The following is a 12,967-nucleotide window of genomic DNA, read 5'->3' as shown; positions in this document are numbered from 1 at the left end:
TTATTTTTTAATGCAGCATAGTATTCCATTGTGCGAATATACCACAGCTTCTCTAGCCATTCGTTTGTTGATGGGCACTTAGGTTATTTTTATTTGTATGTACTGTCAAATAGGATCTAACTGGTACAGGAGGACATTGTCCCTCCTTTTTCAGCAGAGCATCTGGTGGATTCAAACCATGCACCTCTGGGATTGCAGTGCAGCTTCTTGCCTCTAGGCCACCAGAGCTCGCCAAGCCTAGGTATTTTCAGTTGGCTCATAGGCACATCAAAGTTGAACAATGAACAAGGAATGTTATATACAGTAATTGCCCTGGTTTGGCCTCTGTTGCCCCTACAAAGAATTGAACTGGATTGGGAGATGCGGAAGATAGATTGTGGGTGAATTTTCTGGGTTTGGCCTAGTGATGTCCTGCTTGAAGATAAACTCAGCGAGGGTCAAGCCCTGGCTAGAACACGTGGCTGAAAGAATAGATGAGGAGACTAAGGTGACAGCAGAGATTTCTTGGTAAAGACATGCCCGCAGAGCGAGACAGGACAATGCTTCACAGGTCAGTGAAGAGGTGGAGGGAAGCCCCTTCTCCAGGACACATGGCTCAGTAAAGCTGGCTGGCTCTGCAGTTAGATGTGCTTACAGGCTTGAAGCTGGGCCAATGGGCTGATGTGGTGGGCGGTCAATGAGATAGTGTGATGGGCAGTTCTGTCCATTGTTCTTGATGTCGCTCATGCACTTACAGCTAATCTGACTGTCTTGGGGACAGCGTCCACTGCACAGGCGGAGTCATGAGGCACCTAGGTCCAGTGTCCCTGACTCTGATTGGAGAGGGTCTGCCTTTCATTGGCTCACAGGTGTCCTCAGGCCTTCCTAGTCTCATTGGCAGCTCAACACACTCTCCACCCAGCCTCCTACCATGCCTGACTTACGACCGTCCTCACCTGAGCAAGGAAGACGAAAGGAAGAGAGCTGCAAGAGAGCTGCCTTTGAACCGTAATGCTGACAAAGAGTGCCGAATATGCCACGGACTGCCAACAGAACGAACAGCATCTGTATTACAGGAAATGCAGCCTGGGCGCTCCTTAGAGACAAGGATAATGAAACTGCATCATACATTCTTTGAGCATGTTGTCAGGGGACTCCAATCCTTAATAAAAGACATCACGCTGGGAAAAGGTGAGGGTGAGGGAAAGGGGGGGACCCTCAAGGAAGTAGATTGGACACAGTGACAGTAACAGTGGGTGTGAGCATGGCAGAGGTGCAGGAAAAGATGAAAATTTGATCTCTTTGCGCTATGGGCGACTTGAGAGCACTTACCAATAACCACACCTGTCATAGCAGGAACACACTGCGCTTTGTTTACACTGTCAATGAATGGTAACATGTTTGAGTTGTTTCCTTGGTATCAACCTCGGATCTCTCTGAGAATCCATCCCTATAAGTGTGTTAGATCTACTGGCCAGTGCGTAGAACCAAGAAATATGATAATTAGATGCCTTTGAGCTGTGGTGCTGGAGAAGAGTACTGAGAATACCATGGACTGTTAGGAAAACAAATAGATTTGTCCTGGAGAGGGTTAAACCGGGTGGCTCCTTGGAGGCAAGGATTCTGAGGCTCCGTCTAACTTACTTTGGACATGTAGTGAGGAGAGACCGGTCCTTGGAGAGGGAAATCATGCTTGGGAGGGTGGAGGGACGGCGCAGGAGAGGAAGGCCCTCTATGAGGTGGATTGATTCAGTGACTGGGATAATTGGGATGGGCGTGTCAGAGACAGTGCGATTGGCACAAGACAGAGTGGAGTTAGGGCTGTTGTACATAGGGTCGCTATGAGTCGCAAGCGACTCGACGGCACATAACAACAACAACAACAGTGACGAGTAATGAATAGTGAGTCTCAATCTGAGGAATAGGCATGGAGTCTGCTTGGGGGTTGGCTAGGTGTGAGCTTCCTAAGCCTAGAGAGGGTCTGGGTTGACCAAACGCTGAGGGTCTGAGGTGTGGAGGATGCAGGGCCACAGAACTATCTGCAACGGAGATGGTGGAGTGGGACAAGGAGTCTAGGTCCTCAAGGTGTCTTGGGTAGTAACCTCACACCAAGAGCACAGACAGCAGCAAGGGGAACTGCGGGGTTGCCTCTGGACCCACATTCAGTCTCTCAGGAGACAGTCAGCTTGGTCCACAGGTGGTGGTAGAGGCCGACTCAGCCGTGATGATCAGAGAGCGCAGCAAAGCCAGGTCAGAGAAGCAGAGAGAGGCTGCAGGAACAGGCTGAGTGCAGAGCCAGACAGGGATTTCCTTTGCTTCATTTATTTAGAAAACAACACTCGGGACGTGTCCAACATCTTGAAGAAACAAGTCTTGGTCTTGAAGGGTCTTTCGCCCTGTCGTGTCCTCCTGACGTGGACCCTACCTCTCCTGCCCCTGGCCGACTGCCCTTGCCCCTCTACTCGAGGTGAACTTCCTCTGTGGTCCAGTCTCTGTTTAGAAGTACAGCCTCGTGGGGAGAAACATATAGGGAAGCGGCTGTTATTTCCTCTTTAAAGAACAATCCACACCTACTCTCTTCACTTCTGGTTCTTTGCTTCTGGTACCTTCACCAACTTTGAGGTTATGGTAAATGCGTAAGTCAGTGCCTCAGGACTCACAAGCTAGATTTTTTTAAGAGTGGGAAGCCTTCTCCACTATCCCTTTCATTAAAACGTAGTTGCTGGGAAGTGCCCAACTCTAGTGGCTAATTTATTTCTGGCCTTTCTTCCTATCTTAGTTGGGGACTGTTAGGCAAGATTTGTTGTAAAGAGTTCATTGGAACCACCAGAGACATTTTCCAGGCCTGAGTGTGTGGGTAGACATAGTTGCTGCAGAGATGGTGTTTGGACAGATAACAATAAACATATTAAAAGCTGAGCAGAGAGAGAATGGGACTGAACTGCCAGGTATCCGCATGTATGATTAAGAAAATGAGCCAAAACAAATGCAGCAGTTAAGATTCCAAGTCTTTACTCCAATAATTTAGGAGTCACTGGGTCATACTAATGCTCTCAACTTATAATGGAAGGGTTGGAAGTTCAAGTCTAACCAGAGGTATTTCAGAAGAAAGGCTTTCTAGATCTTTCTAGAAAACCCACCATTGGAGCTCAGTCCTTCTCCGGAACATATGGGTGCTAACAAAAGATTGGAATCTACTAGATGTTCTTATGGAGAGAGAAGGACAGTCCCCCTCTAGGCAGACAGCCTAGGAGACTGACGGACATTCTCCTTTGACTGCACTGAATTTAATAATAAGAAACGGAAAAGCACTGGCTCTAGGCTAACCACTAGCAGTGGCCTCTCAACTAGTTGGCCCCAGTGACAGAAGCCTCTGGACCCTGGCTTTCCCTCTGTAGAACCATGAGATCATCCTGAGTGTGGACTGGTCTTTAGATTCTGCACCCAGGGAAGGGTTCATAGTGGTGGGAGCTCTGGAACTGGTGGGTTGTGGGCCCGGGGCCCCAGTTGAATGACTCAAAATATCTTGACTCTGTATTTTCTGTCTAGTATGAACTACTCTAGCCGGGCGGTCTTGCTCTTGCGGTATGTGAAGCCCAGTAGGCAATACCATCAATGGGCAGGATACCAAAATTACTGTCAAGGAAATGTTAGTGCAGTGTTTCAGCAGAACTGTATTATTTTAAAAATAAAACACATTCATCGTATAAGGGACTTACATTTTGTGAGTAATGTTAACACAACAATATTACTAAGAACTCTTTGTTAAACATTTATTATTTTTAAAAAATAATTTCCAAATGGATCAGTTGGATGGAGTCAGAGTTGCTGGGGTCTCTGTGTCCAGTTGGGAAATGCCCTTCAGCCCAGGGCCTCTGGAGGTGATTTTGGCTCTAAGACCTCTCTGTCTTTTCCTTTCCTGGGCCGGCTGTGTGAAATCAAGCCCAGCATGTACTGGCAGCGGCTGGGGAAGCCAGAGGGGAGGTCCTGGTCTGACGTGTGTTTTCAGCAGCAGCACCAACATCCAGCACGTTTGCAGGCATCACCATACCACAGTCTCTTCCACCACAACGGAAGGTCTACCTGCGTGGCCCACCGTGCTGGTCACAGGGTGCCCCTCACAGAGCCATGGCCCCGGGTAAGAAGGCCCGTCTGTGCAAGCATGTGGGATCCCTGCTCTGTGTCCATCCCCAAGTTGGATCGAAAGGAGTTTATACAGGCAAGAAAGCTACAAACTGAGGAACTTTTAGTCAAGTTGAGGACACATGTTCGAAGCTAGGAGCTCCCCAGGAACTCTGGGGTTGTAGCATCATGTGGGGGTTCAATATCAGAGCTGGAAGGCTCATGGGGTTGGAGGACACACCTCATTGTGGGCACCGCCAAGGGCCGAGGCTTCTCATCACAACCACAGGGAATGGAGGGAGGAGTTACTGATCATGACCAGAGAGGAACCACTCAACCTGGTCCTGCCTTCCTGGGGTGCATGAGAAGAAGGACAGGGCTCTTCCGTGAGTGATGGGACTGAACTGTCCTGACTGAACTGGCTACAGCACTTGAATTCGACTGGAACTGAATAAGAAAATATAAGGTTCCAAGTCGCACCTCTACCAGCCATAGGCTGCTGCTTTCGGGGTTTCCTGCATGTTCTGAGCAGTTTTAGGGGAAAGACACTGAATGAGGAAGCAGCTTTGAGACAGGAAGAAAAGCAGAAGTGTGGCTCTCGGAGATCCGGCCCTCCCCTCCTGCAGAGGGCTTAAGACTGGTGTCCAGCTAATACCTGGTCTGTCGGAGGCGGCTCTTACCTTGGAGAATGAGCCCTTGCAAACGGGCTGCCTGGCTGCCTCCAGCTCTGCTCCTTCTCTGGCTCCCAGGTGAGGGGAACCCTGGACTGAAACTCTGCCCCAGGAGGGAGTGTGGAAGAAGGCGTGGGAGGAGGCGGCAAATCAGGAGGTGTGACCTGAGGCACTGGCATGGCATGTGGGCTGGCACAAGTCTCTGTCCACCACCACTGGGGGACTACACCCTGGAGAGGAAGGGTGAGGTCCTGGCCCTTCTCTGGACCCCCTGACCTTGTACAACCTCCTGGAGCCTGGGGCACTTGGAATGAGTGTGTTTGTGAAGGGGAGGTGGGTTTCCTTAGAATAGTCGTTAAAGCAAGAAGGAAGATGAGATGAGGATTGTCCTCTGAGTCCTGGGAAAGCGGCCACAGCTGAAGGCGTCTGAAGTGTATGCTGGGGCAGGCACTCTTCCTGTTCTGGGTGCAGAGGAAGACTGGGGACGATGAGGAGGAGGACGTGGTCTCGGGATGCTGGGGTCCAGATGAGGCAGCACCGGGCTGCCTCAAGGCTGAGCAGGGAGGGGGTGTTTTTGCACAGATGTGACTGGTAACAGCCCACTATGGGGTTTAGGGACAGGGATCACTTGTCTCAAAGGAGAAGGGAGACAAAGTGGGGGGAAAGAGGGAAGGATGGACAGCAGCAAGGAAGGGGACAGAAGTGAAACTGGGGAGAGAAGGAAGGAGCATCTGTCTGCTGAGAAATCACGGGGTTGAGGCTTCCCAGAGATTTAACTCGTGTCCCTTCAGGGATGAAAGCTTCTCTCACCCAGATCCCGAGCGTCTCTGGTTAGGGCTATTCCCAGGCCATTTACAATCTTTCACCTGCATTTCTTATAAACTGGTTGCTTTCGGTTTTCATTTTTTGCCAGTCGTCTATGTTGTCGCTGTGTACCAACGAGTTGGAACTAACCTATAGCTGACCCTCCAGCAGGTTTTCAGAGGCAGTAAATTGCATGACAGGAGACCAGTAGATGGATTTGAATCGCGTACCTTTGGTTTGACATTACAATTCCTTATCACTAAGCCACCAGTGGTCCCTCGTCTGTAGGAATTCTATTAATTTTTCTGTGTTCATTTGGAAGCCAGTCCTCGTCGCCCTCCTCCTCCCAATTTCTCCCCCGATTCTTGGGTTTTCACAGGGTCTGCAGGCAGTGGAAACTTGCCTCTCCTCTGACATTTCTTTCTTTCCCACTGAAAAAGGTGTCCCACATAATGCCACTTAGTGACTGCTGGGGCAGCTTATCTTTGCTTTGTTCCTGGGTCAGGAGGAAAGTGCCCCTTGTTTCACTAAGTCTGAAAAAATGCCCGTTTATGGCTGCATACGAAGGCTTTGAAAATAATCAACAAACATCAGTGGATGCTGACTGTAGTCTCGGTATCTGTGGAGATGATGGTTGTAATTTTCTCCCGGGTGCTAAGACCTCAACAACCTCACTCTTTGTCATTGAACTTGACCCAGAACTGATTCGTAGCTGACTCCCCAGCAGGTCCTGAGGCTCTAAATTAATTGTCAGGGAGGAGCGTGCCCATTCTTCTCCCAGGGAATAACTGGCGGATCCAAGTTGAATCATAATGAGAGATTTGGCCAGATAGCAGTCTGGATATTATGCTGCTTAAATGAAAAGAATGAAGGAAAATTTCCTGTCTTTATATTCTTGACAGATGCTGAAATAGAGCTGGACATGCTTGCTCCATGAAGATTTAAAAGTGAAAAGGGAAAGATTTTTAAATGTGAAGATTTAATTGGTGAAAATGAATTTCGACCCTCTGTGAAAGGCAAAGAATTACTTGATAGAGCCTATCCTCATTTGATTATACTTAAAAATCTCAACAATCTACTTGAAGCCAGCTTTCATCATTTATCTTTTAAAATCATCCATATTTACAAACTTATTTCTAGAGCTGCAAATTAGCCTGGTTCTTTGGAGTGTCTATTTGTGTCTTTTTTTTCCTTTTGTTTTGTTTTCAATTTGACTACTCACTGGTTTGTCTATACTGTCATTTTCTCCTCACCAAAGCTTCTATTTTTCAATTCCTTACCATTACCATTTCAATGTCTTACTATTTTTCAATATGTGCGTTAGTTCCGCAGTTTTCCATGGCAAATGTATTCTTCCTCCTGTTCTGCAGTTAGTGTCTTTCCCGTTTCTTGAGTTGAAAAGTTAACTTAGTGACCGTCTTCTTTCCTTGTTCAGTGGTGTAAATGAGATGAGACTTTGGGACCCTAACACAAAGCATCAAGCCAACACAGGAATATTGTAGCTGAGGGGTCTCAGCAATAGCAAAACCCCTAGTTGGGGGAAGGGTCTCTAGTGTCCATGTTCGTGTTTAATGGGCTTAGGGAGGAGGGGTAGGTGTTGAAAGGCACATAAGCAAGTTTCTCTTTTTTTTTGAAAAGAAAAAAAAAGATTGTATTTTATTTAGTAAAAAATATATAGTAGTGTGAACAACTGATTCATTTATTTTCTTCTGTTTTTTTAAAAAATTAATTTTAATGAAAGTTTACAGACTTTGGATTTCCATTCATTCAGTGTTGCACTCTTCTCCCCGCCCAACCTCCCCCCGAGTTTAGGTTTCTAAATACTCGTTATTGTTCCTGGTGAGTGCAGAGGTGAAGCTGAGGGTTTTCTGATATCCCTCTTCTCTCTAAAGGATAATGATACCTTTCCTGGGGACCTAGACCATTTTGGGAGTTTTTACAATAGTCTTACCTCTAAGGTGTCAGGAGTAGCGTATCCTCAACAAAGGTAGTTTATTTTCGTTGTTTCTGAGAGAAGAGAACATAGAGAGAGAGAGAATCTCAAGAATAGTTAAGCTCTGTCACGGAAGTTGTAAGAGTTCTTGTAAAGGGGTAGGATGGCTGCGACGGGCAGCAGAGGAGCCAGATTCAGGCAAAGGAAAATGACCATCTACAGCTCGGGAAGGGAAGGGGACTGAGTCAGGACATAGTGGCCGGAACGTGTCTTGAATGAAGAAGGGCTCGAGGCTGACATTTCTTTCTTAAGCACTTACTGTATGTATATTGGGCTGGGTTCTCTGGAAATGCAACACAGTGAAGCTTTGCATACACACACACACACACACACACACACACACACACACACACACACACAAATACAAATGTCATCATTCGTGTAAATATATGGAATCGTTCACATGGTTATAGAAGCTGGCAAGTCCTAGGCGTTGGAACAGATGCCAGGCTACATACAGGCCTTCAGGGGCTGGTGAATATAAGTTTGTTGTTGATGTTGTGTACCATGGAGTCAAAACCGACCCATAGCTGACCCTCTGGTGGGTTTTCAGAGGCAGTTAGTCTCACGGGAAGAGATTGCCCATCCTTCTCCCATGAAGCAGCTTGTGGATTTGAACAGTGTGCCATCAGGATTGCAGAGCTACTTTTTGCCACTAGGCCGCTGGAGGAGGTCATATATCCGACTACTCACTCACAGGCTGTAGAATATGACAGGTGGCTGGTCCGTGTCCCAAGATGAACATGAACATCGCTACGTTCTATCAGCTCTTGTCTTGGGGATGACTGCATCATCATTGACGGACCAGAGAATCAGGGCCCAGCCAGACTGGCACACCTTAACCATCACACATTTTAATAAATTGTATTTTTCTATAAAATTCCCCATTCCTCTTGGCTGCTAGGTGTGTTTGTAGAGAAGTTCTGCACAGTACCATCTTGCTGCTTTTGAGTTTCTCTATATTTACTGCTATCTTTCCTTTCATTTCTATTTTTTCCATTTGTGGCTTTTATCTCTTTTTCCCCTCAATAGTTTTGAATAGTGGTCATGTGGCATTCCTGCTTCTCTGGTTACAAAACAATTGAGGAGACCTGATTTCATAGGGTTCAGCCCAATGTAATTTGACAGGCATTGAAGTGGGCGCAAACATCATCCGTTTACAGATGAGTCGTGTGAACCCCGACAGGGTAGGTCACTTGCCCCCGAGCACACAGTTGATGTGCAGTGGAGCTGAGACATGAATCCAGGCTCTACTCGGGCTGAAGGCAGGGTGCACCTTTGAACTTTACTTTATCAATCACTACACTAACTTTTTGCAAATGCCACACCCTCCCCAGGCTTTGGAAGGCCCTTTCTGTTCCCTTCCGCTGAATGTCCCTCCAGAAGAGGTCCAGAGGGGGCTAGGAGGAACTAATGGGAGCTGTGGGCAGCTGTGGGTAGGTGTGAGTGAGAGTGAGGAGCCTTGCTGGGTGAAGCGAGGAGACCAAGGCTTCTAGAGATGCCTAGGGTGTGGCAAGAGCCTTATGGTGAAGTGTTAATCGAGATCTTACTTTGTATTTGTCTCCTGGAAAGTTCCAGTGGTTCCAGAGTCTCGAAGTGAAAGGATTTCTCCCCAAAACTCTCATTGCCCTCAGATCGGAACAGACTCGTAGCTGACCCTCTGCTGGGTTTCCAAGGCTGTAAATTGCACAGGAGGAAATTTCCCGTCTTTCTCCATAGGAGCCAGTGGTGGGTTGAAACCTCTAGAGAAGTATGGCCTTTGGGGAAGTCTCAGCTCTCTACAGAAGCCCAACTCCCTGCAGACCCGGCCAGGCCACCCCAGCTCTGGAGCTGCATTCCCCAGCAAACTGGGATGTTAACCCAGAGGCCATGTGCTTCTCCAATGCTCACATCCACCAGCAACTCTGCTGGAGCGAGACAGGCGCTCTCCTTCCGTTTCCATTCACAACCTCAGATGCCCACTGTGGGTTGGAACGGACTCGATGGTAGTGAGTCTGAGCTTAAAGGAATTTAAGGGCAAGTAAAGTCACAGAGTGCTTATTCTAGGAGAGAATCGCAAACCACGTGGGTACCCGATCGCAGGCTGATGGGGGTGGTGGGCAGCAGTGCCCACGGAGCAGGGCCGTGGCTCAGGGCAGGAATGTGCCCTCTCCCTGGCTGGCCAGCATCCGCTTCATCCACACCCCCCTTATTCCATGTACTTTGGATCTGAGATGTGGAAATAGCAGGCAGAAATCGAGGAAGAAAAAACTGAGCTTCCTTGAAAAATAAGTCTGTAAGAGCCAGCTGGGCAAACTAAAGTAAGATCCAAGGTGAAGTGAAGATGCCCGTAGTCAGCCTTCCTTGTGTGGGAGGCCTACCGTCCACTCCGCTTTGTGCTCCCCTCCTCTGTGTCTTTGCCATGGACCTCGCACCTCTCCAGCCCGTGCCACTCTCTGTATTAGAGACACAGCTGCCCAGAGCTGTGTAGCTCTGGAAACTGGGAAACATTCATATATACCCTCTGTACATGTTTGTCTTTTCTGATCCACAAGCTAATTTGTCGACTGTGCCCAGAATATTGTTGCAAAGGCTTGGTCCCCCAGTTTCTGCCCTGGTGCATATTCTCTGGGTGCAGATGGCTGTGTGGGTCGTGAGATGCAGGGGTTGTTGTCTGATGGAGTGAGGACTGACCTTCCAGGCCCCCTTCTCGAAGCAGGGAGCTGGGAGGAGGGGTTCTCACTCTCCTGGTGAGGGGGGACGTGGAAGGCCTGAGGTTGGTGAGGAAGAGGGCAGAGCAGCTGGAAGGAGACGGGTCTGACAGAAAAGGCTGCTGAGATCCACATCACAGGTGGGCAGAGGGACTGAGAGGGCGCTGGAGGGGCTCATGGGGACGGGGCAGGGGTGAGAGGGACTTCAGGGCAACTGACCCCTGTTGCACTTCTGTCCCAGGACCGTCCACGTAAGGAGCTGGGCCTCGGCTTGTGTTTTCCAGGCTGTGTGACACTGAGCGGCCCCGGGACGGTGAGTGGCCCTGAGGGGGGATCCCTGAGCCTGCAGTGTCGGTATGAGGAGAAATTCAAGAATAATGACAAATACTGGTGCAGAGAATCAATACTCACAACATGTAAGAAGATTGTGGAAACCAAAGGGTCAGAGAGAACAGTCAGTAAGGGCCGAGTGTCCATCAGGGACTTTCCTGAGCAGCTCAACTTCATGGTGACCATGTGGGACCTCACAGCGGAGGACGATGCTGTGTACTGGTGTGGCATTGATATAAAATGGTGGGATGATAAGTTCATTCTACTTGATTCCTACTTCAAGGTGGTGGTATGTGTGAGTCCAGGTAAGTCCCCCTCTACCACCCCCCCACCCCCGCCCCTACACAGCCCCAGGGCCGCCTGAATAGCTGGGCAGGCCCTCTGTCAGAGACTTGGGGAAACCCAGGTGTGTGCATGTCTTTGCTCCCGCCCCACCCCGCCCCACCCCATCCCTGCCCCCGCTCCCACTGAGCGCATGCGCGCAGGAGATGGGAGCTGGCCCAAACCCAAGCTGCCTGGTCCTGTCTCAGTGGCCTGTGAGATAGACACCCGGCAGGTGGGGAGGGGTGAGTGAAGAGGATCTGGGTTTGATCCCACTGGAGCTCTGTGATGGGTACAATCTGATGGTCTCCCATCATTCACTTTGACCTTGGGGACAGGAAGTCTCCTCTGAGGCACCTGCTTTCATGAACCAGGGGTCACACACAGAGCAGTAACCTAGGCTTCCTAACACCAGAGGGGTCACAGCAATGGTCCAGCTCCTGTCAAACCCCACGTTCTGACTGCTGTCGGATTTTCAAGCCCAGATCCCGCCTTTCCCCTGACTTTGTATCTCCGGACTTGAGACATCTACTGGACCCTCAACCTACAGGTCTGCCTGGAGAACGGCCAGTTTCCTCTGACTTTGTACAGACTGTCTCTCTGAAGGGCCTGGTCACTGGTCTGAGTGTGGGCCGTTTTATTGACTTGATAGAGTTGCATTGACCAACAAGAAGTCCCCTGGGGTTTCCCTTGTCCTCTGGGGGGCTCTGTACCTCTCCCCTTCCACAAACTCCCAGACCCTCCCCTCAACCTGGGATCCCTCCAGCAAAGTCGCATTCATGGGGAAGTCCATGCAGCATCCTGTTACCTCTACCTGACATGCTGACGTGCCAAGGAGTCTCGGATACTGTCCTGTAGCTGAGTAGAGCAGAGAATCAGGGCGCATCCTGACAGCACCATGTACTTTCAGAAAGACAGATGCCCCAAGGACCACAGACTCCTACAGTGGGGCGTTGGGCCTCAGCATCAGGAAGGGCTTCCTGGAGGAGGTACGGTCCCTGCTCAGTGTTGATGCAGGATTGAGGAGAGGCTGTGAGGAGAGACTGCGATGGAGAGAGAAGTCAACCTCCAGAGGCCCAAAGTGTCAGGGGACAGCCAGAGCTCAGTGGGGACTTGGACTCTCGGTGTGCCAGACATGCCCTCTGCTCACAAGTCTCTGCAGCTGTGTGGCTGTGCTTAGAGGGGAAGAGACCGGGCTGGAAAGAGGCTAGACTCTCCAGGATGGCAGGCAGGGTCAGCAGGATGGAATCAGGACTGCCGGGCGCCCTGTGTCCCCGTGAGCCTTGGTTCCGAGGGTCTGGAGGAGACCTTTATCCAGGTCCCCCGTCGGTCCCTTAGCTAAGTAAGCTTGCTCTGTGAAATCAAGCCCCACAGGGGTGGGAACAAGGTCAGGGTCAGATCCTGGTTCTTACGTGTTCTTTCAGCAACAGTTCCAACATCAAACACACCTACAAGTGTCGCTCTAACTACAGCCTCCACAAATGAAGGTCTACCTGTGTCGTCCACTACGCTGACCCCAGAGGATGTCACCCCCAGCATGGACAGTCAGGACTCCAGCCAGAGCCAGGGCCCAGGGTAAGGCACCCCAGTCCTGCAGCCTGGAAGGGCCCTTTCAGCTGGGCCACCTCTTGGGTCGGGGTTCCACAAGTGTCTCAGGCTGCTGTGGGCTCTGACTCCTGCAGCTTGGACCTCTTGACTCCATTTGTTCCAGAGCCAGCTGAGTGTCTCATGTTACATATTCCAGGATGGGTAGCTGAGACCATGCTGGAGCTGCACCGGGCCCTGAGGGCCAGGGAGAAGCTGCGATCAGGGTGGGAGGAAGTAACCTGTTGTGAGAGCAGATGACCTCTTGCCAGGCCCTTGCTGGGTGTTTGATGTGAACCCTCACTTGCATCCCACTGCTATCTGTATTGCTATTTCCTCATTTTATGGATGAGGAAACAGAGGCTCAGAGAGAATATGTGATTTGGCCACAAGAGGCAAGGTTGGACTTCTTTTTTTTTTGTTGTTGTTGTTTGCATTTCTTTTTTTTTTCTATAATTATATTTTATTAATTT

At 49.6% G+C, this 12,967-nt stretch overlaps 1 protein-coding gene across 1 annotated transcript in view; it reads left to right on the top strand.

Annotated features, from left to right (window-relative positions):
* Positions 1-4,789: 4,789 nt before the first annotated feature.
* The window catches only part of CD300A (CD300a molecule), a 14,698-nt gene continuing 6,520 nt past the window's right edge, over positions 4,790-12,967 (top strand). The window contains exons 1-3 of the mRNA XM_006886388.1: positions 4,790-4,850; positions 10,544-10,894; positions 12,655-12,721. Coding sequence (XP_006886450.1) covers positions 4,790-4,850; positions 10,544-10,894; positions 12,655-12,721 — 479 coding nt within the window. The remainder of the gene's footprint in view (positions 4,851-10,543; positions 10,895-12,654; positions 12,722-12,967) is intronic.

The sequence above is a fragment of the Elephantulus edwardii genome, unplaced genomic scaffold (assembly GCF_000299155.1).
Source record: "Elephantulus edwardii isolate Elephantulus edwardi_28Jun2011 unplaced genomic scaffold, EleEdw1.0 scaffold00048, whole genome shotgun sequence".
Lineage (NCBI taxonomy): Eukaryota > Metazoa > Chordata > Mammalia > Macroscelidea > Macroscelididae > Elephantulus > Elephantulus edwardii.
This window is presented reverse-complemented; position numbering and strand designations above follow the sequence as displayed.